At 40.3% G+C, this 26,073-nt stretch overlaps 1 protein-coding gene across 6 annotated transcripts; it reads left to right on the forward strand.

Annotated features, from left to right (window-relative positions):
- On the forward strand, positions 1-25,020 carry DDX59 (DEAD-box helicase 59). Of its 6 annotated transcripts, none has more exons than XM_021547250.3 (8): positions 1-96; positions 17,881-18,704; positions 19,870-20,037; positions 20,609-20,698; positions 21,081-21,332; positions 21,496-21,648; positions 22,129-22,257; positions 23,883-25,020. In XM_021547250.3, exons 2-8 carry the CDS (start codon positions 17,892-17,894, stop codon positions 24,144-24,146), a joined length of 1,869 nt encoding a protein of 622 aa, XP_021402925.1. In that variant the 5' UTR covers positions 1-96; positions 17,881-17,891; the 3' UTR covers positions 24,147-25,020. The 6 variants fall into 6 exon arrangements, with proteins under 6 accessions (XP_021402925.1, XP_021402957.1, XP_021402943.1 ...); XM_021547282.3 differs by lacking the exon at positions 1-96 and adding an exon at positions 690-713; XM_021547268.3 differs by lacking the exon at positions 1-96 and adding an exon at positions 6,698-6,888.
- The last annotated feature ends 1,053 nt before the right edge of the window (positions 25,021-26,073 follow it).

Below are 26,073 nucleotides of genomic sequence, written 5' to 3' on the forward strand. Positions count from 1 at the left end.
GGGGCGGCGGGAGCCCGAGGGGCAGCGCCGGGGCGGGCCCGGGCCGCCCCCTCCCGACGGGGGCTGCGGGCGCCGCGTCAGGCGGGGTCGCTCGAGGTGGGTCCGGCCTCGGGTGGGGCGGCCTCGGGAGCGGGGGCAGGCCCGGCGCAGCCCAGCCTCACCCCGGCGGCAGCGGGAGGAGGGGGGGCGTGTTTCCCGCGGTCAGGGGGCGCCGGCGGTGCTGGGAAAGGCTGGGAAAGGGCGGTGTCCCTCGGCCGCGGCCCGCCCGCCCCGGCGTCGCCGCTCTCCACAGTGCGGCCGGACGGGCCCGCTCGGTGCCGTCGGGGCAGGTCGGGATCAGCCCCGCGTGTCTCGTCTGTCAGGGGGGCTGAGCAGCCGCCTGCATGCAGGGGAGTCCGGCGGGCCGGGATCGCGGTGGCTGGAGCACAGAGCTCTGCCGAGGAGGCGAGCTGAGCATCCCCCCATCTCCAGTGTATTTGTCCCTGTTATTTTAAATCGGGTCTATATATAACTTTGAGAATACTCGAGTAAAAAAAAAATGACAAAGCCTTAAAATGGTTCGGGGCCTTGTCACGTAATCACTGTAATAGCAGCAAGAGCGGCGATTTGCCCCGGAGACCATCTCCTGTCTTGCCCACCTGTACCTGGGCTGATTTGGGGAGCTTGCAGAAGCACTGTAACAGTGGGCTGCGTGGAGGGAAGCATTAGTCACGGTAGGAAGCAGCAAGTGCGTGATGAGTGACTCAAACAGAACTGGATGGGTTGGCTTCCAGGTGCGGGTGTGAGGGTGCGGCCGTGCTGCCGAGGGGAGGCGGGCGGCTCTGCCTCCCTCGGCACGGGCGCTGTGTCACGGCTGACCCGCCGCGCCAGGGTGGGAACCGCCACGTCTTGCAGCAAATAGGCTATTTTGGTTACCTTGTTATCGTATGTATATATATGTATATCTACGTCTATATATATATGTATATAAAAATATATGTATGGTTTGGATTAATGTCTAAGTCTGCCCTTCTTCCCTAATGAATAATTAGACAAAGTCTAAGCACGACATTTTAAGATTTCATATAATGTTCCGGCTGGATTATTTCTTTGTGTTTCAATGGACTGTGAATTGATCTACACGGAGGTTTTTCCATTGCTGTGTGTCTGTGTGTGCTTCTAGCACTTCAGGTGCACAGGGAGACAAACATCATTGTTGAGGCTAGAGTACAGTTTTACTGACATGTAGCTATATTAATTAGTAATGAGTAAATGAAGGGGTTGTGGAGGTCAACATTTGAAGAAATTGTTGCTGAGTATTCCCCATACACTCTCTGGGATGGGATTCCCAAATTGTCATGCATACCACTCATAAGTCGTGCATGCCTAGCTACAAAACTAGGAGCTGCTGTGGGCAGTACTCAGCAGAACGGAGGAGAGGAGGAAAATTGAGAAATCCTTGCTTTAGCAGTCTAAGGACTAAAATTTCCAGATCCTCTGCAGCAGAAATAGTAATAATACCAAATTATTATACAGGTGCACTTGGAAAATGTTCTCTATTAAGAAAGACTATATGCTTAATTTTCAACAATTAATATTTCCACATGTTCCTGAATTATTTTTTTATGCGTACTTTGGAAATAAGTCACATTAGACACTTCACATTATTTTAACTATTTTTTACACTGCCAATAGAATTTTTTTACTCTTACTGCATATTTAATAACAAACATCTGAAATTCATAAGCTTTAAAACCTCAAATGATTAGAGTGAAGAAGAAGGAAAAAAAAAAACCAACAAAAAAAACAAACTATGTTCCAGATCCCAATTCATTTGTTTCTTGTATAACTGAGAAAATACCTCAAAATTAGTTCAGCCTATAGGAAAACATGTTTAGGGAAACTGTAGGGCCATTATTTAGCTATAATGGAGTTTTTCGTGGGTGCAGCGCTTGTGTTGATGAAACCTGTTCAGAGTCACCAAATCAAATCTAAAAAAGCTGTCTTATGCTAATTGCAATTAGAGGGGTTTCACTTGCTTAGTGCTCTTAAAAGAGAATGCATGAATATAAAATCTAATATAAGTAAGTGCAAAAGAAGACATCCCCACTGTTTGCTGGAGTGCTCGTGCCAGTTCTTCTACTTTTGCAAGCATGCCAAAATGTCATCTTGCTTATTGCATTGCCAAAGATATCAACAGCCAATATGGAAAATAATTAAAATCTGCTCTAATTGCTCAGAGTAAATAAACAGGAAAACTGAATGAGGAGTCATCTCTTTCTGCTGTGATCCTGTTTATACATCTTGAAATATTTCAAATAGTGATATTTTTTCCTGTATGCAATCTTTCTGCTGCACAGTGTTCTATACTTTAGTGTTAATTCCGAGCACAAAGGCAAAGTATTAAAACAACCATCTCACAGATTTTTATTTTGTTACCTACTTTTTCCCTTCCTTTTGCCTCCCTCTACCCCAAATTAGAATCCCATTTGGCTCATTTTCTCCTGTGATTACATCATAAGCCTGATTGTTCACTGTCATGTGTCTGGCCATTTTCACAGTGTACCAAGCCTGTAGTGAGCACCAGGCAACAGGAACCCAATATGACCATGAAGCTGTGAATAATGGTGTGGATGGCAGTTGTTCTAACCTTGGGAGATAGTGGAACGAGTCCTGACTAACAACTTCATACATTTTTTCCTCTTGTTTTAAGATTCACTTAGCTTCTGAAGAGGCTATGTGTAGAGTAGGAGCCTGTAGAATTATTTCAGGCTAGCACTAGATTACAGTGTTCAATCTGGAATAACATTTCATGCATAGTTTCTTCCTTCACAACACTTGATGATAAAGGCAAAGTAAAATGTTTTTAGTTAGAAATACCATGACTGTTTTTGCAGTGGCACAGTCTGTAGCCAGGCTAGGTGTTAGTGAACAGCCAGTTATCAGGCTACCTATGGAGGACAGTAAAAACATTCCCACTTCAGTTTATCTGGTTGTATTAGGGCAAATCTACAAACACGGCAGTTCACTGTAACTATTCTGCTGAGTAATGCTTCACTTTTGAGGTTGGAAACAGACTTGGAATAATACTGTGGGCATATTAATTGCTGTTATCAAATTTGCCTAATTAAGGTGATCCCATCTGTTTTCCTGAGCTGAGAGGATATCAGTCATGATAAAGTGGTTTGGCTGAGGGGAGGGGTGCACCCTGTGGCCTGTAACCTCTGCAGTGAAGCTGCATCACAACTTGATGTGCTGCTGTCAGACAGTCAGTGTACAAACCAAGAACCAGTCATGTCCCATGGGATCCCTGAGGAATGGGCTTGTTGACTGCAGCAGGTTTTGTGTTACATACCTGAGGTTAAACAGGTATAAATCATTGTGTGAGGTTATTACAGCCTAAGGATGACTTATGAAATGGCATTATTGATATTCCAGCCTCTTAAACCATGATATTTTATTAAATATATTCCTTTATGGGTAGTGGTAAAACTGTAAGAGTTAAGAAATTATATTTTTAAATTGCAATCCAGTGGCTATAAGCAATCTAGGAGACTCCTGGAGTCTGTAGAGACATTTTCCTGGTCCAGGCATTACATGAACCAACCGGAAGAGAAGGATTTTAGGAGCTGGTGCTTACCAATGCAGATGAGCTCATTAGAGGGGCTAAGACTGGTGGCAGCTTGGAATGCAGTGACCACTCCCTGGTGGAGTTTGTGAGGACTGTGAGCCTGGCAAGGAGCTAAGTCAGGACCCTGAACTTGGAAAGAACAAACTTCCAGTTGTTTAGGACTTGGTGAATGAGATTCCCTGGAAAACTGACCTTAGGGACAAAGAAGCTGACCAGAGCTGGCAGCTCTTAAAAATACTTTTCTTAAAACTAGGTGATCTTTAAGGTCCCATCCAACCCAGGTTATTCTATGATAATTAAGTGAATGATTGTGTGAATCATTAAAGTGCTTTGCCATTATTGCTAACGTGCATGTATGTAGTTTCTGCAAGATAGGAGTTTTCTCAGAGCATGATTTTGGAAGGGAACGTATTCTTCCTGTTTCAGGATGATACAAAAGTACAAGAATAGTTACATAATTAGTGTCTTTCAAATTCTTCTATTAATTTGTAATCAGAAAGTGCTGAGGGAAGAAACTAGTTTACCAACTTTATACATTCTAGTAGTCATGAGCCAAAGGGAAAATAAAGGTTTGTATGACATTTTACTTGAATCATCTGTGATTTTTGATACAATTAAAACTAAAAGAAGAAAAATTGGAGTAATAGCTACTTTAGCTCATTACTGCTACTGAAAGCTGTGAAACCAAAAAGCTGCTCAATGAAAATCAAGTGTGGTTCCTAACAGTCACTTTTCTTAATACTTGAACACTACTGATTTCATTTCCTCAACCTGACTTTAACCTAATGTAGCTCTGCAAAGGGAAAAAAAAAATCTGCATCTTCCCCCTACCAGTTCCACTGGGTCACCAACCAGACAACAGATCTGTGGCAAAACCTCTAATCTCTCTCAACACTCAGGACTGGTTGGTTTGTTTTGTCTTTTCTCTGGTTGCTTTGGTGTCTTCTTTTCTGAGATTATAAAATTTGCTTCTGATTTTTAAAATCTGATTTCCAGATTTCCACTGGCTTCTTTTGTGTTCTTCCCATCTGGTGGAATTGCTCTTGTTCTAGGGGGTTTTAGATGAACTGTCTTCCCACATATGCTGTGCAATACTCCATAATTCCAGGTCTTTCTTTTTATTGACATTCCACCATTGCCATGTTGTCTGTGAAGAAAAAAAAATACCCTGCTATCAAGTTATAGCACTAGAAACTTGTACTATAAACTTTAAAACATGGAACAGATCTATCCTCTTCCCTTAAGTGAAAGATCTGCACTATATCTTTATGACCACCTAGTACCTGATGTGTTTTCTACTGAAAATTCTGAGGGTGATTTTTAATTAATATAACCTTTAAAGGGCTTGGCTGCACTGTAAAATAGACCTATGGTGGGAAACTTGCACTCAGAAAAATACTTTGTACAAAAATAAAGCACCATGTTATTATTGTTCTTAGGTAATCCTTTATTTGCATCCCAGTTTAGAGGAAAATGGACATGACTCTAGTTTTCAAACTGTACATTCAGGTAAAAGAAGTTTAAATCAGTTAGTAAGACTTTTTCTCTAAGTCTGAATGAGAGTGAATACAAAATTGTGCACTTCTTTGTGCTGTGACTGGCTTTTTTTTTTTTGTGCTGTTTCTACATGTGAAGAAAGATCTGAACATTCATAAAAGCTCATTTGTTTTGAGCATATACATCATTTATTAATAGAGCATGAATAAACTTCAGTTTCCCATGTTTTGGCCCTGCTTCCAGTTTTCACTGAAGCTCATGTGTGTCTGAATGAGAGCAGCAGTAAAGAGAATGCTGTGTTTGAACAGTAAATTTCTGGTATCATTCCATTGCAGTGAAATTCTTTTTTTTTTTTTTTTTTTTTTTTTCTGAAGAGGTGGTAAAGAAGATGAAAGGAAGGGAAGGGAAGGGAAAGCAAGGGAATAGCATGGAAGACTATCCAATGAAGTTGGTTTGGGTTTTTTTTTTAATGTATTTGAAGCATCATAATCCAGATTTTCTCTGATACTTTTAGGGAGTTTCCATTTCCCTTAAATTACTGAGAAATTGTGTGTTATTGAGGATTTTTTTTGTTACTTGAGGGAGCAGGTGTACATAGCTGGTAACTGTTTAAAAATCAGCCATGGAAAGTGTTTATCAAGAATTTTTATTGTAACCATTTATGCATACACAGTATGTCATCACAACCTGAGTGTATAGAACTCTGTTTTGTCATAATTTAATCTTTTTTATACTTTCTGAGTAGCTTTACAGGGTGTTTGCTTTATGATTCATTTGAAAACATGTTCAAGATAGAAAAATGTATAGAATATTTAAGCCATATACTATTTGATTTAAATACTCCCCAATTTTAATATATATTAGAAACATGGAAAGAACAACAATTATTTTAATACTAGCCTTAAACCAAATGTTTGTTTGTATGTATATATATATTTAACAATAAAATCTTGGCTCCAACAAGGAATTTTTTAAAGTTTAGGTTAATCCTATGTGTTGCTCCCATTTGAAATCTCTGGTGCTACAGACATAATTAAAGATAAATATATATATAATTGGTTTTCTGGATTAAAGGTGTCATGCAGTTTATTTGTAATTGAAGAAAAAAACCTGGGTGGTCTCTTTCTTGTAGAAAGTTTCAAAAGAGAAATTAAGTACAAAAGTTTGCACATCTCTGTGGTTATTCTGTGCTCCTGTGGTATTCTTTCTCTACAATATACATGGCTCTGTTAAAGCCTGGAGAGTTATCTCTGCTATCTCACCTGGGCAGGGGACAGTCTCTGTTCCACTTGTTGGCACAAAGAAGAGAAATGTCCATCATCTTCATGGGTGTTGGGAACAGAGCTTTGTCTGATCACCAGCCTGAGACAGATAAAGTTCCCCTGGGACTTCCACTTCAGCACAGTCAGAAAGTCCCCCATAGTACAGGGTTTGTTTTGACAGCCACAGTTCAGTTCTTATGGATCATAATTTACTAAAGGAGTAGAGAATCACCCTGGGGGAGAGGATGCTAGCAGGCACTGTTGTTGAATTAAAGGGATCATTCCATGAAACAACAAAAGTAACACCTGGAGATTTTATACAAGGAGGGAAACTTGTTGGGGTTTATACCTATTACCTTTGATCTGGCAAGTCTCTGTGTTTGTTGTCAAAGTCTTTCCTCCTTTTTCATTTGTTCCTAATAGAAATGAAGCAATTGTCAGACTGGAGAAAGTAGGGCAACAGAACAGATTTCACTGCAATGTGCCAGTGTGTGATACAGATCCAGTTTGTTCAGATGAGTGAGTATTTTGCTATGCATTGGGTAACTGTTGAAATGGGGTACTTGCAAGTCTCTGTTGCAGTTGGTAGTCTGCACTTTCAGAAGTGGGAAAAACAGTAAATCATGGTCACCAAAAGTGTTGGGGAAGCCAAAACAGTCTCAGTAAGAAATCGTGTTCAAGATAGAGGGCATGTAGCCATGTTTTATTCTCTGTTACCATCAAGGTCTTAAGTGGTATTGTACTGGTATAATTAGGAATAAAACTTGACTTTTTTTGGGTAAAGAGATGAACTGGAGATGGAATAGTTCAGTAGAAACAGAAAAACAGCCCAAACCACATGCTATTGATGTTGTAGCACGTCATAGGACTTCTAGTCAAAGACAAATGGTGCAAATGCTGGACAAACTGATGAACCATTTTAGTTCAAGGTGAGAATAATACAGGTTTTAGATATTGTAAGACTGGGCAAATGGTAACAAAAAAAGGCTTTGATTACTACATTGCTCTGATTTTGTCATCTAAGAGAGCCCAGTCCCACAGAAATATCCTTACTGCTGCTACAGAACAGGTTCCTTGTGTATCAGCAGAAGATTAGGAGCCATCTGAATGGAGATGGTGTGTCTGTGCTTCTGCTGGCTCTTTAATCATTAAAGAATGACATGTCATGCTTCCCAGAGCCAACACCCTCTTGTAACCACTGACTCCCTTTGTGGCTCCTTGCACAGCAGACAGTGTCAGTAAGACAGGAGCCTTTTGGCAACCTTGCCTTTTTGCTTCAAGTTCCAGTTCATGCAAACTCTCCAAGAATGGTAATGTCTTTATACACCCAGCATGTTAGCTGAATTGCAAATAATCTCAAAGGAATTGTGGTTTCATAGATTTCCTTAGTTTTGATTTGTCTGGAACTGTAAGGTAGGTAGAGATATTTTGGGAGATAATGTGACCTAGGGGAGAAAAACCAAGATAGGAAAATCAGCAGAAACTTTTTTAAGCTACTCTGTCTCTATTTTTTTTTCTGGCCCTGTTCTTCCTAGTGTTTCGTTTGAAATGACCCCACCATATATATTAAGAAAAGTTTATAATATATTGATATTGATCACATTTATATGTTTTGATTATGTCCTTCTAGCTTTGAATTGCTGGGCGGTTTATTCCTCATAGGTGTAAGCCTAAGCCACCAATTCCTTTCCAGTACTCAGGCAACTATTGTAGCCTTCTTGTTTCTTAACACCCAGCTATTACCTGATAGAAAGCTTCCTTAGCTTGGGCTGAAATCTGTTTTGTGCCTGGAATCTAAATTCTGTATATCATGTAGTTGCCGCAGGAAAGAATGTTGTATTGACCAGGAACTCTACAAAATAACCTGGTTGTAATGGGTCAAGAGGTAAAAATTAAATGGGTATGGTGAAATTGGACTTTTGTGTGGCTCAAAGCTTTGAATCATTTGTTCAAAAACAAAACAAAAACAACCTGACATAACTTCACATTGAAATTCTGGGCTAAATGTTAAATAGCCAGTTTTTTTCACTACCTGGCATTATACCCAGGTCAGCTGAGTTTTATTAAGAATTAGCACAGATTTATTCCACTGAGTTGTTTGGCAGATAAAATAAGGAGTGTTTCATATGTATTTCATACAGTCTTCCTTAAAAAGAAAATACACTTCAGTGAAATCTTGACCATACAGCACAAAGTCTCCTTTCACAGTGCAGTCCTTGAGACTTATTTAATACCCAAGAGTTAGAAAACATAAAATTATCTGGAGTGCAAACTTGATAACTACAAATTTTCTTTCAATAAAGCAACAAAAATACATAAAGTGCTAAAGTGTTTACCTTGTTAAGTGTAAATTTAATTTGTTCCAAAACTCAAAAATGTATTTTAAAGCTTATAGTCTAAATTCTTTTGAACTGGGTATCATGCTGGATTTTTTTGCCACCAAGTTACAGATCCCAGAAAAATAAGGTTTGCATGAAACGTTCTTGGCAGATCTCTCTTGGAACAGCACAAACAACACTGCTTAACAAGGAGGCATTCATTATTTCTGTCTTGTTACCCTCTGCTATTACAGTCACCAGCTGTAAGGTTACTGGCATCTTTGAATCTTCCTAATAAAAAGCATGGGGAGCAGTCATTCAAGGATGATAGTGAGAAATATGTTGCATTTTTCAGGTTTGCTTTTGTTTTTTAATAGGCATTGTGCTTGATCAAGCTGAGCTAATGCATTATCTGCATGTTCTCACAACAAACAAAGTTTAGGAAAGTAACAGTTTCAGAAGGACAAACCTGTTAGTCTTGCTTTCACAGTCTGAGATCCTTGAGTGTGCAATTAAAAAACGTGTTTTGCTTTTCAAAACTAAAGCCATCTGGTATTTAACTTTTTTGTTAAAAAATGTCATGGATAAATGTCCTTATTGATGACCATACATTTCTAATGCATTACAATCCTTTTGGAAAAACTTTTAACCACAGTTGTAACTTTTTTTGGTAAACTAAGCCACAGGTCCTGTATCTTCTGTTTTACTTTGTAGTTATGTACAATGCCTTTTTTAGCACCTGACAAAATCCTCTGCTAGTGAAATTAGTGCCAGGTATGCCACAGTCACAATGTCTGAGCCCTGTAGTATGACTTGTTAGAAAACAAAAATATCCACAAGGTGAATTGTTAAATTACACTATTAAAACTGTATTTAATACTCTTTACACAAAGAGTGATGTTTGAGAACTTCAAAAATCTGTCTGCTAGAGCTCAACAGAAGCAGTCACTTAGAGCAGAGGTAAAGGCTGACATAAAGGAAACTTTGAGACCTGGATCCTGGAGCTGCGCAGCCACCAAGGCCACTGCTGATAGAAATTCCAGGAGCTGGAGGGATCCTGCACTGGAGAGAGGCTGCCCCTGCTTCCACAGGCAATGCTCACAGCTGGCAGTCACTGTGTAGCAGGGACCCCCTGAGTTTGGCTTCTACTCTTGCTGCAGCAAGGGGTGTTTTGAAAGTGTAGTTACAGCCTTTCTGTGCCCTTTAGTGATTTTTTGGTGAGGGGTTTAACAAGGGCAATTTAATCCTTCATGAAGAGAGAGGAGCACCAAATGTAATGTAGGGAAGCATGAAGGCTAAACTCAATGGTTAATACTGGCATCTGTTTTAACAAGAGAACTGATAAAAAGTCTGGTTTGTAGCAGCTCTCTTGCACGTATTCCAGGCATTTTTTGCGGTGGTTTCTGCTGCCAAAACTAGCAGTGCTGGTAGAAGCTTTAGTGGTAGAAAGAACAATTTATTAGCCATTTACTCAAAAAGTGTATGCCATAAATATTTTCTTTAGTTTGTTACAGTATTGGATTTTAACTCTATGTTTCCTTCACTCCCTACAAATGCAGTGATTACCAATCATATTTGTCATAGTTGCTGATTAATTAGAAAGGTCTTCATCTCAAGTTACATGATTGAAAAGAGAGTTTATCGATGGACAGGTGGCAATACACATTGGACACAGGTCATCTGACAAGCTGGAGCTTGATGATTCCTGTTGTCGCTTGTGGAATTTCTTCTCTCCCATTCTTTTGTGTGAGACCCCAAAGGAGGAGGAAAAAAGGGTTTACTTTCATTAACTGCATGTTGTGTGAATATTATCTTACTGTTAGAAGAGATGCCAATCTCTTTTGCCTCCAGGCTTATTAATTGGAACACAAGTACATCCTCTCAGAAAGAGATTAACTCAAAAGGGGAGAATTTTTAATTTTAATTACATTACATTTCAAGATTTCTTTAATGCTGTTATTTTCCACCTGAATTCTCTAACAATCTGGGTTATAGTTTGCTGCCTACTGAAGTCCCTGGACTCTGGCAACTGTGTTTGCAACCTTTCAATCAAATCCTTGTTCTCTAAGTCTCAGAGAGCTGACAGAGATTTGTAATTTTAAATTATTTTAAATTATTCTCATACCCTAAAATCATTCCTTTTAATTGCAAGAAGTTAGACTATCTTGTACACAAAGGTTAGGACTTGTAGTCACTGTAGTTTTTATAGCTGTAGTTTTTATATTTCACAGTATGGTGATACTGAATTAGGGAGTCCATCAGTTTTCAAAGTAAATATTATGTGCAGTATTTGAGCATATAATCACATATATTAATTATGTTCATAATTTTTTCATGAATTGCCCTGTAGAGTTATTTCCCTATGGATTAGTGGCATTTAATGCTAAAGCTTCAGGGCAGGATTGCTGTTGTGGTTTTTCTTTCTTTTTTTTTTACCTTCTCTGTAATATGCTTTAAGAATTCAGATTTAATGAGATTATTTTTAAAGTTCAAATTTTACCTTGGATTTCTGCAGAGACTTAATATTGGCCAATGTTTCCTTAGAATGTGGCTCTTCAAACAAAGAGACTGCTCAGGAAGTCTGAAAATATTAGTTCAAGTCTTTTTTAACTTATTGTTTACTTTCAAAAAATGTAGGATTTCCCTGTTTAGATTAAACAAAATTAGAAAAACTAAGCCTCAGAATAAGCCTCAGAATAAGTATACTGCATGCAATATCATATAAAATTGAGACATTTTGTATGAATATGAATTGTCTAGTTAATGGTTAGCCACTATTATTTGTTTTTAGATTTTCTGGATTTTTCCTGTAGGGTTCTAAAGCTGCAATTCAGAAACCAGTGGAGTAATTGACTCAATGGCTCCTTCAATCAAAGAACTATTCATTAAATACACCTTGGCTTAGAGCTGCAGTTGATTACCTACCTAAAAAATCTGCTGAGCAGTCAGCTTCAAAATCCCCAAGCATTAAAGAAACAACAATATTTAGTTTTATGGCATCAGGTGGAACAGTCATAGGCACCATTGCCCCAATAAATATACTGTGGCTTCCATACCTCCTGAACAGAAAGACATTCTCCCTCCCTTCCACCCAAGCAGTGGATATTTTGTTAACTCTGATTAGATGTAGCACACTTGAAAAAACAAACACAGAGAGCAATATTTTATTCTTTAATTGACATCTTCATAAACTTAATGTTCTTCATTAATTATAATGTAATTGAACAACAACAGTAAGGCTCTTGAATTCCCTAGTTTAGAATAATGTAACATGGGATACATATAGAGATATTTAAAAGAATTAATAGCATAAAGAAACCCCAAATCTGTTCCTCTTGATGTGATTTTAGACACATTTTAATTGTAAGATCTGTCAGTCCTGGCACTTGCCACTTGAGGGAGTGATGCACGAGGTGCTGGTTGGAGTCCAGTCTGAACCCATTCTCAGCAGATTTGCATATGCTGGGAGCTCACTCATGGTGGAAAACTCACACATTGTGTGAAGATATTTTGGCTACAAAGGAAACTTGAAATGCTCTGTATTTAAAATGTTTTTGACAGTTACCCTTTGGGATGGTTTTATCTGTTCCTCAAACCCCTGTGTGGAACTTGAGAAGACCTTGCTTGCCAGAGGTTTGGTTCAGGTCAGAAAGAATGGGGTCACTCTGGGTGGTATCACCATGGGGAGCTGAGGTGGATGGTACAGTCAGGCAGCTCTTTGCAGTGCTTGTTATGCTGTCTCTGAATTAGTACACGGAATGCCTGTTGCTTATGGATTTACTTGCCTGGGAGTAGAGAGATTTCAGTCTCCTGCTTTAATCCAGTCTTGTTTTACTGAATTATTTATTATTTGCAAGAGCTGGGAAAGGTTGAGTCATGCTTCAGAAGAAAGGCTGTGAGACATTATAGGGCAAATGCCTGTTTTTAAACTGAGGGCAGGAATCCTTTCTGTATATTTGATATATAAACCTTGAGTGAACATGAAAAGATCTTGATATAATTTAAAATAGATGAAAAAGTGGGATACTTACTATTAATAATCTGTTTGTTAGGGTTTTCATTATTTCTTTTGACTTTTAATCAATAGTTACTGTTTTTGTTATTCTAACAGAAATTTGCATAAAGTTGAAATAATCTGTTACTGTATATTTATGTAGTAAATCTGTCAGTATGTATTGGTCCTTTTGTACCCGTGGGGTTGAGTGTGCATCATAACATTTCTGTAGCTCCTAATATTTACTTTATTCTGAAGAGACACTTTAATTATACAAGGAGTGTATTTGTGCAGAGGTTTCTAATAACAATATGTGATACTTCCTGAGCAGCTATTGTACACGAGTGCAGACAAGATAGGAATATTGTAAAGTCTTGGTGTTTTGCTAACTCAGTTAAATAGCAATATAATCACACAAAATGCAAATGCTACCCTACTGCCCTGGAAACCTTAACACTTTCCTTTATAACACCCTCTGATAAAATGTTCAGAATGAGAAAAAATTAATGTTCATGGTTTTCTAGCAGGACTTAAATCCACCTTTTTCAGCCAGTGCTTGAACTAACTAGTTTTTAGGAGGAAAAATACGAAGACAAAACCCCCTATAGCATATCTGAGAGCATCTTGTCTGGGACATTTCATGTACTCTAAAGGTACAAAGTTCGGAATTTAAAAATCTTATTAAAATTCCATTCACCTCAGATCTGATTAGCAGCATCAAGAGCTGAGAGGATGGGAATTAAATTCACCAAGGCACCTCTTACTCTTATATATTTGATCATTCTGAAATAAAACTTAGGCAAGTGACTGAACTAGAATGTTTATGCTTTATTCCAGGGAAAAAATATATTCAGTGAGCTCACAAAGTACAATATCTGTTTCAAAAGAGGTTTTGTTACATCTATACTGATTAACTTCTCCATGTAAATAAAGAATAACCTACTGCATTCTGTGAGAGCTTGCACTTCTTTTCAGCAGTGAGCATGTTTTATAAAGAATGTTATGATATTTGTTGGAAGAAATAATGAACTACCAATAGCTGTCCAGACTTTATGAGCCACTCAAGGTACAGTAACTCTATTGTTACCTGTTATTAGTCATCTCTTTTCCAGACTGTTGAGTCAACATAGTTCTTTCTTGCATGGAAGCCTTTTCATGCCTCTGAATATCCTTAGAGTCTTTTTCTAAATTTTTTTTAATATCTACTGTAGTCTTTCTCACTCAAGAGGAGAATTTCCTACCGAGTACTTAGTTTTTTCTTACTGTTGTTGCACACTAAAAAAATTAGAAAAAGCTGGTATATATAGGATGTTTGCATTTTAGTGCATGAACTGTATAGGGTATGAAACAACTCATATGCTATTAAATATTGTTGAAATACTGGTCTTTGTTTAGCAAATGATGTTTTGAATTCCAGGAAATGACCTTGTAAAAATGGAAGTAAGAAAAGGAAATTTGCTTCTGTTAGGGAGGGAAAATGAAGGAAAGAAAGTTAGTGCAAACAAAGGGAATGACAGAGGCTGAATCAGAGAAAGGTGGGGATTTTCACAGGAATGTATGGAGTATGGGTGAAAGGTGTCTGCGATTTTTTAAGTCTAGTGATGCCCACTTTCCAAATGTTCAATAATCTTTTCAATTCTACCAGTTAATTAAAAATCCCAGAGAGACCAAACTCCCCTATTTGCACTTTGTATTGCTACTGTTGTATCAAACTACTACAGAGGAATCCAAGGTACTTTAAGATAGGCCATGTTTCATGTGTGACTGCACTTGAATGTTATAGAATGCTGTAGGCAGCTGCTTGAAAGCCCCAAGCTTTGTGTCTGTGTTTTGACCCTCATCTCACTGTCTCCTCTGACTGGTCCTCTGGGCTGCCATTAAATTGTGCTTCCAAAGGGGCTGTTAGGATCTATGATTTTCTCTTCAGCAATAAATGGTGATGGTGGTAGCCACCAACAAAAGTCGTGAGGCAGAAATGGAATTCCCCATCAAGGTAGATGCTTTCAGGTTAATAGTTTAATGTTGGAGTAGAGGGAGGAGGTAAGGTTTAGGTCATGTGGAGTGCCTGGGAGTACATCAACCCAGAGAGTTCCCTGCAGGATATCTTTGCCATGCATCGAATCATTTATGGTCATAGGGTATACTTTTACTTTGCTCTGGTCCTCCTGCATGATCCATCCCAGGATCTGTACAGACACCGTGACACCATGTATGACAGGACTTGAATTTGTAAGGGAGTACCTGGGACAGGTTGACTGACCTCCTGTTGACAGGAGTCCTTGGAAAGTGAGTTGGTGGCAGTGACCTCCCTGTTCACAACAGCCAAGCATCGGCCTTCTCAGCAGACACACATCCAAAGCCAGTATTCTTCCATGAACGTGGGTCTGCCTGGGGCAGCAGTCGCATCTGGGCTGCCTTGCAAAGCACAGCTTCTGTATACGTCTGAAAATGTTTTCTGCCCTGTAGTGAAATGTGATAAATTCTAGGTTCTCATCCTTGTAATGTGTAAATATGCTTATTTATTGTTGAAACTAATAACTTACTCAGTTTGAAGTACATGAAGTGTCACTGTGTCCATCATAGCAGGTTGGGGCACGTACTGGACTTTTATCTTGCGTACCTCATGGCTCCGTTGTGTGCAGCTGGAGCATTTTCCTCATGTCCAAATGTGTGTGTCTGCAGCATCTGTGTCTGTAGGATCAATCTGGGTTGTAACTGCAGGAGTGCTGGACATACCCCTCTGCAGAGCAGGTGTTGCAAAATGTGGAATATGTACAATTTTCACAAGAAAGGTTGTTCTTTGTTTGATCTTTGTATACTTTCAAGCCTAATCAACAATAAGGGAAATTTAATCCATGGAAAAAAGTTCTAAGTGATGTCCAGGTGTTAGAAAAATAAATTACTTGTTGGTGGAATTACTTTGTCACAGTTTAGGGCTTGACATGTTCCACTGATCTCAGACCTATGGGAAGGTTGCCAAAGCCTGGGAAGAAGGATGTCCACTGATACTGGACACAAAGAATACAGGATTTACAGGAACTCAGGATTCACCAGAATTCCCAAGATAATGAAGAAACTAATAAAGACAACTCAGCAACTGTGCCGAGTCAGCTCTGACTGGGTAAAAGGTTAATTGTGGCAGGGGGAGATCACAACCTCCAACTCATGGCCCACCAACCTGAAAAAGACTGAGCATGCAGACTAATTAGCACGAGAAATGAGGGAATCATTAACAAATAAGATAGAATTCTGATAAATCAGAGAACCATGTAACTTGTAGCTAATGAACACTAATTTCTTTGTCGGCTAGAATGTATACATAGTACAAAGTTTTGATAATTGGCGTGCTTGATTTATAGAATAACACCGCGCACCCAGGCTCGCCCAACTCTGAGAGAAATAATCGACGTCTCTCTCGCGTGTGTAATTATTGCCTTGTTGCATACTGAACAACGGATGCGATCCTGGCGGGTAAGACCCGCGTCTGCGGGCGCCGAGCGCAGGCCGGGCCCGGCGGAGCGCGCAGGCCGAGCGCAGGCCGGGCCCGGCGGAGCGCGCAGGCCGAGCCCGGCGGAGCGCGCAGGCCGAGCGCAGGCCGGGCCCGGCGGAGCGCGCAGGCCGAGCGCAGGCCGGGCCCGGCGGAGCGCGCAGGCCGAGCGCAGGCCGAGCCCGGCGGAGCGCGCAGGCCGAGCGCAGGCCGAGCGCAGGCCGGGCCCGGCGGAGCGCGCAGGCCGAGCGCAGGCCGGGCCCGGCGGAGCGCGCAGGCCGAGCGCAGGCCGAGCGCAGGCCGAGCGCAGGCCGGGCCCGGCGGAGCGCGCAGGCCGAGCGCAGGCCGAGCGCAGGCCGGGCCCGGCGGAGCGCGCAGGCCGGGCCCGGCGGAGCGCGCAGGCCCGGCCGGCCCGGCCGCGGGCCCGCCGGCGGCTGTGGGCGGGAGCGGCCCGCGCGGCCGCCGCCATTTTGTGCGGAGGCGGCGCGGGCCGGCGGCAGCGGCTCGTGAGGCGGGGCGGGGGGCCGGGGCCGCACTCCGCAGGAGCGGGCGCGGCTGTTGGGCAGAAGAGACCCCGCGCCCCCTTGTTCTCCCGGGGGGTGGGTGGCTCTTGGCGGAGAGCAGGGCTGGGAGAGACTGCCGTGCTGCCCGGGGTCCCCGCGGGCCCCTCCGGAGCAGCGTCCGGCAGCTCTGCGTGAGCGCTCCCCTCGCCGGAGAGTAAAGAGGTTCGCTGTGGGAGGTTCTCTTTGTGCGCGAAAAGTTAAATGGTGATATTTGGCTTCTGGTCCGGGAGGGCGGCAGAGCAGCGGCCTCCGGCACCCGCGGAGCTCCTCGGGACTGCTCCCGGTTACACAAACACAGCTGTCTGTGCACACAAACACAGCTTGGTGTATCTTTAAAAAACGCGTGTAAGAAATCCGTAGAGACTGGTAGGTACAGTACAATTTACTCAGAATAAAATTGCTATGTTTTGTGTACTTTTTTACTGATTGTATAATAGCAAACGGTTGGTGAGTATATCTTATGCTTTTGGAGACAAGTACTGAAGGTTTCAGAATATAAAAGATGGTTACTTTTGAACACTTAATATGGCTTGTGTTACAGTGTATATTCGGCAAATTGATGGTGTGAGTCTGCTTGTTTCTGGACACTGTGAACAAGCAGAGCTGAATTGTAAACAAATCTCAAAAGTTTGCAGCCTTATAATTTTACGTGGACTTTAAAAAGAACAACAAAAGGAGTGATCTTGGATGGATCCTGTATTGAATTTGACATCCTTTCCAAAACTGATAGTTTTATTTGGTTTAGGTTGGTTGGGTTTTTTCCATAGCTTAGAAGAATGTTTGCATCTGTGGTTTCATCTCAGAAATAGGTGAGCTCTCCAAGGATTTCACTGACTTGTGAAATGGATAAATTTCTACACGGTGAAAAGCAAAGTTTTTACTCAGCTGCAAAGGCCTAACACTGACAATTAACTGTATTCTCTATATTGTAACATGCTTCCACTGTTATTTTTAAATTCTTCACGGTTGCATCACCAATGTTAAGATCAAGATAATTTTTAAACAAGGCATATTCTAGATATTTTCAGGGATTGAGAGTTGTTTGTTCTGTGTTTGCCAATATTTGCTAGATTTTTTTTTTGATGGTACCAGTAAAATGTACTAGAAACTAGTAGTAGTTTCTAACAACTGTAACCATTTTCTTTCTAGTGTACTGAAGCATGTTTTTACCACGATCTGTTAAAGTCAAGAGGACTGCTGATGAGGACAAAAGTTGTACAGCTAAAAAAAGTAAACTGTCTCCTGGAGGATCTTTGCTAGAGCAGACCACAGAGTTCCAGGATTGTAAGTCAGCTGGAACAGAAACTTCTGCTTCAACAGCCAATTCATGTGAAATTGTACAAGAGCACACAGAGCATGCAGCTGCAGACCTTGGTGTTGCTAATGCACCATTGGCAAAGGACAGCCAGAATACTGAGGATGATGGCTCTTTGGAAGAACCCATAAAATCCTTCAGCAAGTCCCAGCGCTGGGCAGAGCCTGGAGAACCTGTGTGTGTTGTGTGTGGCCGCTATGGGGAGTACATCTGCGATAAAACAGATGAAGATGTTTGTAGTTTGGAATGTAAAGCCAAGCACCTTCTACAAATTCAAGCAAATGAAAAGCAGCTAACATCTGATCAACCCACAGATTCTCAAGCAGAAGCTCACCTGCTTAGTGCACCTTATTTCTACAAAGATCATTCCTTTATTTTAGGTTTGCAAGATGAGCAGGTTGAGAATCTTAAACTTCAGCTGGGTATTGCTGTCCAGGGCCAGCAAGTTCCAAGACCTATTGTAGAGTTTGAACACTGTGGTTTTCCTGAAACTTTAAACAATAATTTAAAGAATTCTGGCTATGAAGTCCCAACTCCCATCCAAATGCAAATGATCCCTGTTGGACTATTAGGGAGGGATATTCTGGCTAGTGCTGACACAGGCTCTGGAAAAACAGCAGCTTTCCTGCTTCCTGTTATTATGAAGGTTTTGAAAGAGGTAATGAAACTTAAGACAGTTAGTCAAAGCAGTTTGCAGCTTTGTCTGTTGGATTCCCAATATAATGGAGAATGTGATTGCAGTGTTTTTCATTAACATTCAGTGATTTATTTGACTTTTGATTGATCAAGCATTTGGTTCTTGGAGGGGGAGGTGCTAATTATTTTTAATTAAATTGTTTTTTCACTTTGGTCAGGAGATGAAGCAACTCTATCAATATTACCTCTTACACAGTTCCTGCTTGTTGAGAAAGTTAATTAAATTCTGTGGTAGACTTCCTAAATGACTTAAAATAGAAAGTGAAAATAATTCACAGGCCTCTGTAAGTTCTTCCTGTATCTTCACATATCAAATGGCTCAAGGAGATTTGTTGGAATTTGTATAACTTCACAGAGTAATTTCTCTTGGAATATATTTGGTTGACTGTCAAATAATTACAGAAATTAGGGGTTAAAAAAACCCCTGAAATCCTGTAGTTACACAGTCTCCAATTTTAGAATACAGGAGAAAGAATTAAGTAAACTTCTGCTTTGTAAGAATATGAATGTATGATTAGAAGCAATGGCAAATAGTATTCTGTAGTTTGTGTGTAGTTCAGAACTGGTTTTTGCTTTATGCTTTAATACTGTTTTTGTTATTCAAAAAGAGATGCATAAAAACATATTACAGAATTCTGGTCATGATTCTACTGATGCTTAACTGTTTAGATACCTTTACAGAATGTATATGCACACAAATGTGTATAAATTTTTTTTCAAATGAAAAATTGAAAGATTATTTAAGTAACTCTTATATTTTTTAAAGTACTCCAGCAACTCCTAAACTCTAGTTTAAGAACTAAAGCATTACATAGAAGTAGGTAAGAAAGGTGTATACACTCCAGCAGTTCCTCTGTCTGATTAGCATTAAAGTCTGCAAGACAGATACATGCTAATAGTAATATGTGCAAAATTGAAGTCTTGATGAAAAACGCATCTGTACGCAATCTTTCTCATTCTTCATCTTCAGGGCACTGTACAAGTTAATATGTATATTGAGAAGTAATTTTATTTTACTTAAAATAATTCTCATTTTAATGTAAAAGATTACTTTGGGACATGTGAAAGCTTTTTATCTAAATAATAAAGCAATTCCACATTAATCAGATTTTTCCTCTCCTTTCTAGACAGAAACTCCATCTGCCCTTATTTTGGCCCCAACGAGGGAGTTGGCAATTCAGATCGAGAGCCAGGCGAAGGAGCTGATGGCCGGGTTACCCAACATGAGGACAGTTCTGCTGGTGGGAGGTTTGCCGCTGCCCCCGCAGCTGCACCGCCTCAGGCAGAGTGTGAAGGTGAGCTCTGACTGAGAGTGGAGAGCCACGTTGTCATCGCATTCACAGAAAACAAAAATGTTACTGGTGACACCTGTGAACACACAAAGACGGCTTTCTCCTAAGTCTAAACTACTGGAACATTTGTTACCTCCTGAAACTTTCACAGTTAAAATTTTTAAAAAGCTTTTTCACTTCTGATTAGACATCTAATAGGTTTTTTGTTTGTTTGTATTTAAAAAGTTTAATGTATGATATTGCTACTTTAAAAGACTGAAATATGCCAATATTTTACACAAGGAGTTGTAATTGAGAGGAAAAAGTAGTTTGTTTCTCATGCAGATTTTATTGCTTGTAACTTAGACACCTCCATTAAAGTTTTAAAAGGTCCATTTCCTCTTAGGTCTTCATAATTTGTAAGTTTTCTAGAAGTTTATTACTTGGATGCAAGTTATTTCATTCATTACTGCCGCTGTTATGTATGTGTTGGAATTTTATGGCTTTTCTAGGATGGTCCTCTGTCCTTTCATGGAATTTCTTACTCCTGTGAGGTTTTTCCTCTCCTCCTTTTTTTTTTTTTTTTTTTTTTCAGGTGATAATAGCGACACCTGGAAGACTTCTTGAGATTTTAAAGCAAAGTTCTGTCCAACTGCATGGCATAAAAATCATAGTGGTGGATGAAGTAAGTATTTATCAGAGCTCTATTATCTCTACAGAGGTCCTGGCAGAGTAATGTGAGTGGCTAATCTCACTTGATAAAACATACAGAATGTTTGTTATAAAAATAGAATATATTTCTTAGGAGACAGTTTTATTTTTTGTCACAATATGAAATGTGTTCAAATAATAACTGTTCTATTGCTGTAAGGATTTAGGTACCTGAAGGATAATGCTGTTAGACCAGTATGAACCATTTGTTTTTAATTTTCTCACTTAGCTTTTCTTTGGACTCTAAATGCTCTTGCATTTGGATTATTACATTATGGTTCTTCTGTCAGTTTAAGTTCAGGGATCCTGCTGTTCATGGGAAAAAATGTGGTACAAATGTAGTATTTTTCATTTAGGTGGATACCATGCTAAAAATGGGTTTCCAGCAGCAAGTGTTGGATATTTTGGAAGACATCTCTCATGATCATCAAACCATACTGGTTTCAGCCACAATTCCAGTGGGCATTGAGCACTTAGCAAACCAGCTTCTGCACAATTTTGTCAGAATAACAATTGGAGAGAAGAATCTGCCGTGTTCCAATGTTCGGCAAATTATCTTGTGGGTAGAAGAACCATCTAAAAAGAAAAAACTGTTTGAAATACTAAATGTAAGTTTAATATTTTTCTCATAAGAGGAATTTATAAAATGATTCATGTGTTTCCTAATCTCTGTCAGGTTCTCGTCTCATGATCAGGACAAATTGAATCCATGCTGATGATGAACAGCTAATGGTTGTAATCCCTTTTTAAATAAACTGTTTAATTTTACAGGATAACAAGCTCTTCAAGCCTCCAGTCTTGGTGTTTGTGGACTGTAAACTAGGAGCAGATCTGTTGAGTGATGCTGTTCATAAGATTACAGGATTGCAGTGCGCAGCTATGCATTCTGAAAAGTCTCAGGTGGAAAGAACAGACATATTACAGGTTTGTACCTGCTCAAGTTCAGTGTGTTTGGTAGATTTCAAATGGCCTTTTTTTAAAATGTGGCTTCATTTGAATGACTGAAGTCATAATTGACTGCTTTTCTGCAGTAATACCTGAGGTATTGCTGGGAGAGATGAGAGAGACAAGACTAAGCAAAGCTGTAGATAATAAACCTATTTTAAATGTAGATAAATACAGAGGCTGTTTCTCAGATTATTTGAAATGGGAATTTAAATAAGCATTTAACTGTAACTGATAGTCTTTGCAATTAAAGTTGTGGGTTTGATCTCTCTTTGGTTATCTCTCTGAATTATATTCCTGTTTAAATCAAGAATACAGGGAGCCATTCTCTTCTACAATAGAATAATCCCACTGGGTGTGTTCTTACAACAAATAACTAGGTGTTAACCCATGCTTGGAGAGATTCAAAATACAAATAGGGAAAGAAGAATTAATTTTGGGTTCTTCCTTCCTTGCCAGGGATTGCTTCAAGAGAAGTATGAAGTTATAGTAAGTACTGGAGTCCTTGGACGAGGGCTTGACCTTGTCAATGTCAAACTGGTGGTGAATTTTGATATGCCTTCAAGTATGGATGAATATGTACACCAGGTAAATAAATAAATTGTTCATGCTTTATTTGAAAATTTTATTAAAATATGACATCCACTGTGGAAATCTAAATGTAAACAGAAATATAATTTTCCTTCTCGGAATTTTTTTTATAGGAAAGGAAAAAAAATGGTGCTGGATATCTCTTCTATAAGTCTCTTATGTAAATTACTCAAATCTAGGATAGTGTTCCTATTATCTCCTATATACATTAATAAAACCTAGAAGAGTGTCTTTAAAACACTTTTGCAGTTTACTTCCTGTTTTGTAGTTTCGTACTCTCATGTATCATTTTGTGTCTACAGAAAACAAAGTTTGCTTTTTTTAATTGTGTGTAGAAAGGCCAAATGCCCCTTTTTCAGGTGCAGCTCATCTGCAGTGTGGGATATGCATTAATAGTCAGGAAAGTAGTCATGAACTTGATTTCTTCCCCTCTTTCTAGTCAAGCATCTCCTCTGATATTTTTTTTTTCTGTGGATTTGGTGCTTTAGAAAAGATGATCTGTGAGTTTCACGTGTGTGTGCATTTATGTGTGCAGTCCCCAGCCCTAGTTTAGCTGGCACATCAAGAGAACTCATTCTTGCCTTCTTTGTGGCATGAGGAAGACAAATTGTTACTGTGTGCAGTTCTGAGAACATCAGCGATGGGAAAAGGCAGCAAACTGGAGGGAGTCCAGGTGAAGTCAGGGGGCTGGCGCACGTGACACTGCAGGACAGGCTGAGGCAACTGGGCATGTTTGGGCTGCACTGGAGACTTAATTGCTGTCTTCCATTTGGGTGATTACAGAGGAGACAGAGCCACACTCTCCTTGCCGATGCCCGGGGAAAGGCCAAGAGCCAGCAGTTGTAACTTTCTGCAAGGGAAATTGTGGCCTCATAGCGGGGAGAAAGGCAGTGATGGGACTTTTGTGCTTCAGACACTTGAAACAAGGCCTTGAGGGAACTGGTCTGACTTTGAAGTAAACCTGGTTCCCAACAGAGGAGGACCTCTGAAAGTTACCCACTGTCATGAACTCCTCAAGTAGCCTGCAGAATTCCCCTCTTGGTTTTAATTATCTTTCTCCTAAAGTTTCAAGCATGTATTAAGTAAATAGAAATGGTCTTTCCTAGCATCAATACAACACCAACATTAACAGTTTAGCTCTTCCTAAATAGGGAGTGTTTTTAGATTGTTTTCTAATTTGTTCAAACATTTTGATAATATTGGCAAATAATTTAAAGTTACTAGGACATTGAAAGTAAAGGGTATTTTTATGGCCATGCTGGCACATACTGTGATTGCTAGGAAGTATAAGTATTGGGCATCTCTATGGTATTTTTTAAAACCTTTTCTTTGGATCAGATTTACTGTAAACCTTTGCCTTGTATCTCAGTATCAATATCCGACTTCTATTATGTCCCATAAACAAGTAGTAATTTTAAATGCATTTCACCTACAGCTTCAGATCTACATGTCCTGAACTCGGGAAGTTTATTGTAAATACATTTGTGCTAAAAGGTTGAGAGAGATTTGGTCCTGTCACATAGATCTATTTGCTCTTTTGTAATAAAAAAATAAACTTCTGAGACTATTTGAAGGATTTCCATTTAATATTGCTAACTTAAAATGAATTTATGCTTTTTCAGGTTGGAAGAGCAGGGAGATTGGGTCACAGTGGAACTGCAATTACTTTTATCAATAACAACAGCAAGAAACTCTTTTGGGATGTTGTGAAGAGAGTGAAACCCACAGGCACCATTCTTCCCCCACAGCTACTTAATTCACCATATCTCCATGACCAGAAGAGAAGGGAACAGCAGAGACTTAAACAGCTACATAATAGCCTTGTAACAGGAGATAATATTATGGACATTATTAAAAAACACAACAAAAACAGTTCTCAGAGGTAATAAAGGTATATTTATAGTTATGTAAGTACAATAAAATGATGATGAAAATAAATATTAAATGCTGCCTTGTATACTGCATTTTTAAAAGAAATTTGTACTGTTTTTTAAAAAGTCCCCTTTTTACCTCATCTTTATTTTGAAATACAGGCTCTTGTGTGCTTGAATTACTGTAGTACCTAGTAAAAATACTCTGTAACCCTTTTTCAAAGCCAGTAATCCTTGGTCTTGTTGGCAAGAAAAATACATTAGTGGCAGATTAGCCTCTGCAAATCTGTTCCTGTTAGCTTCAGTAAAATCTTCCACTTGGGACTGTTTCTCCAAGTGGTCAGTATGCTCTCTTGGGGTTTTCCAAGAACATGCATGCAAGTCTTGTTTGTGAACAGTACTGAAAATTTAGTTTCTCTATTAGTGCCTGTGTACCAGCTGGAAGTTCTGCTGAAGGACTTTGCAATACCAGAAATAGTTTGTTATTAATGTGACTTCATGTAAGAGAAATAAGATAAAACCTATCATTATTATTTTATTTAATCAAAATGATGTCTTCTTTAGAGATGGAATTTGTTGAGTTTTCTGTCTCATTTGAAATAATCCACTCCTGTCTATAAAATGTTGTTGTGTACCTCTTCTGTGCACACCAGTTTAGACATTCGATGCATGGGCATCCCTGCTGTACCAAAATCTCAAAAAATGTGTTTAACAGTCATGAAATCAAACAAGAGTTCTACATCACGTTTGCCCCAGGAACTAAGTGCAAGTACAGGTTGTGTAAAGGTAAAATTGTGTCAGCAAGCCGGTTCAGATATCTTGTAGCAAGCTTTCTCATCGTTACTGGGTTTAAATGGCTTCATATAATATATTTTATTATCAGTGGGTCTTTCATGGGCACCTGTTTTTTTATTTCTTCCCTGGCGCTGCTTGGAGTGCCAACGTACCCCGAGTGTCACAGCCATCGTGTGTTCTTTTGATTCCTTTCGCAGCCGTTTTTCCCTGCCCTGTGGCTGTAGAGGGCAGTGCGGTGTGAGGCCGCCGGTGCGGATCGGGCGGGCGGGCGGCCGCGCTCGGTCACCGCCCTGCGCTCCGCCCTCACACCCGGCCGGCGGCGCGGGCCCTGCGGGGCCAGGCCTGGGCGGGGCCTCGCGGAGCCAATCGGGCGCGCCCGGCGCGTTCAAACGGGGCCCGAGCGGAGCGCGGCGGTTGAGGAGGGGCGCGCTCAGGTGAGGGCCAGCCCGGACCGACCCGCCGGCCCGGCGCGGCTGCCCCTCTGCGGGCCGTGCTCGGGCGGCCGCGGCGCTGTGGGTCGGGGAGGTGCTGCCGCCGCCGCCTCCTCGCCCTGTCCCTGAGGGCGGGCCCGTGGCCGTGCGGGGTCTGCCGGGGCTCGGCCGGCGTGGGAGGGCAGCTCTGCTGAGGGATAACAGAGATGCCGGTTGTTCCAGCTTTGAGCGCTTGCGTTTCGTATCTAGTTAGTGGTTGTGATTCTTTAAAAACGAGGAATGAGCGTATTTCTCGTTCTGAGTTCTCTCGAGCTGAACCTCATTCCTTATTTTAGAACGATCGAGCCTTTATTGGGGAGTTTCACTTTTCTCCAGAAAGACTTCGTGATTATTCGTAAGGCACAGCTGTGGTAAGAGGAGGGGAGAACTTAAAAGGGATATGTTAAAGCTGTATGGAAAGGATGGACTTTCCAGAAAACACACCATTCATAGCTTACATCCGTGTTTCTCTATTTACTGACTGTTAGAGGTAACCACAAAGTTTGTATTTTACTAGTCATGTAACATAATTTCCTGTCTCAAACTGGATTGAGCAATAAATACACTGCTCTGAAATGTTAACATTTTCCTCACAAGTTGTGAGCTATGAAAACTGTACGGTCATGTTATCTGTAAATGGATGTAGTTGCATACAGTCTGAGAGTACTCAGAAAGCT

The sequence above is a fragment of the Lonchura striata genome, chromosome 9, assembly GCF_046129695.1.
Source record: "Lonchura striata isolate bLonStr1 chromosome 9, bLonStr1.mat, whole genome shotgun sequence".
NCBI classification, from domain to species: Eukaryota; Metazoa; Chordata; class Aves; order Passeriformes; family Estrildidae; genus Lonchura; species Lonchura striata.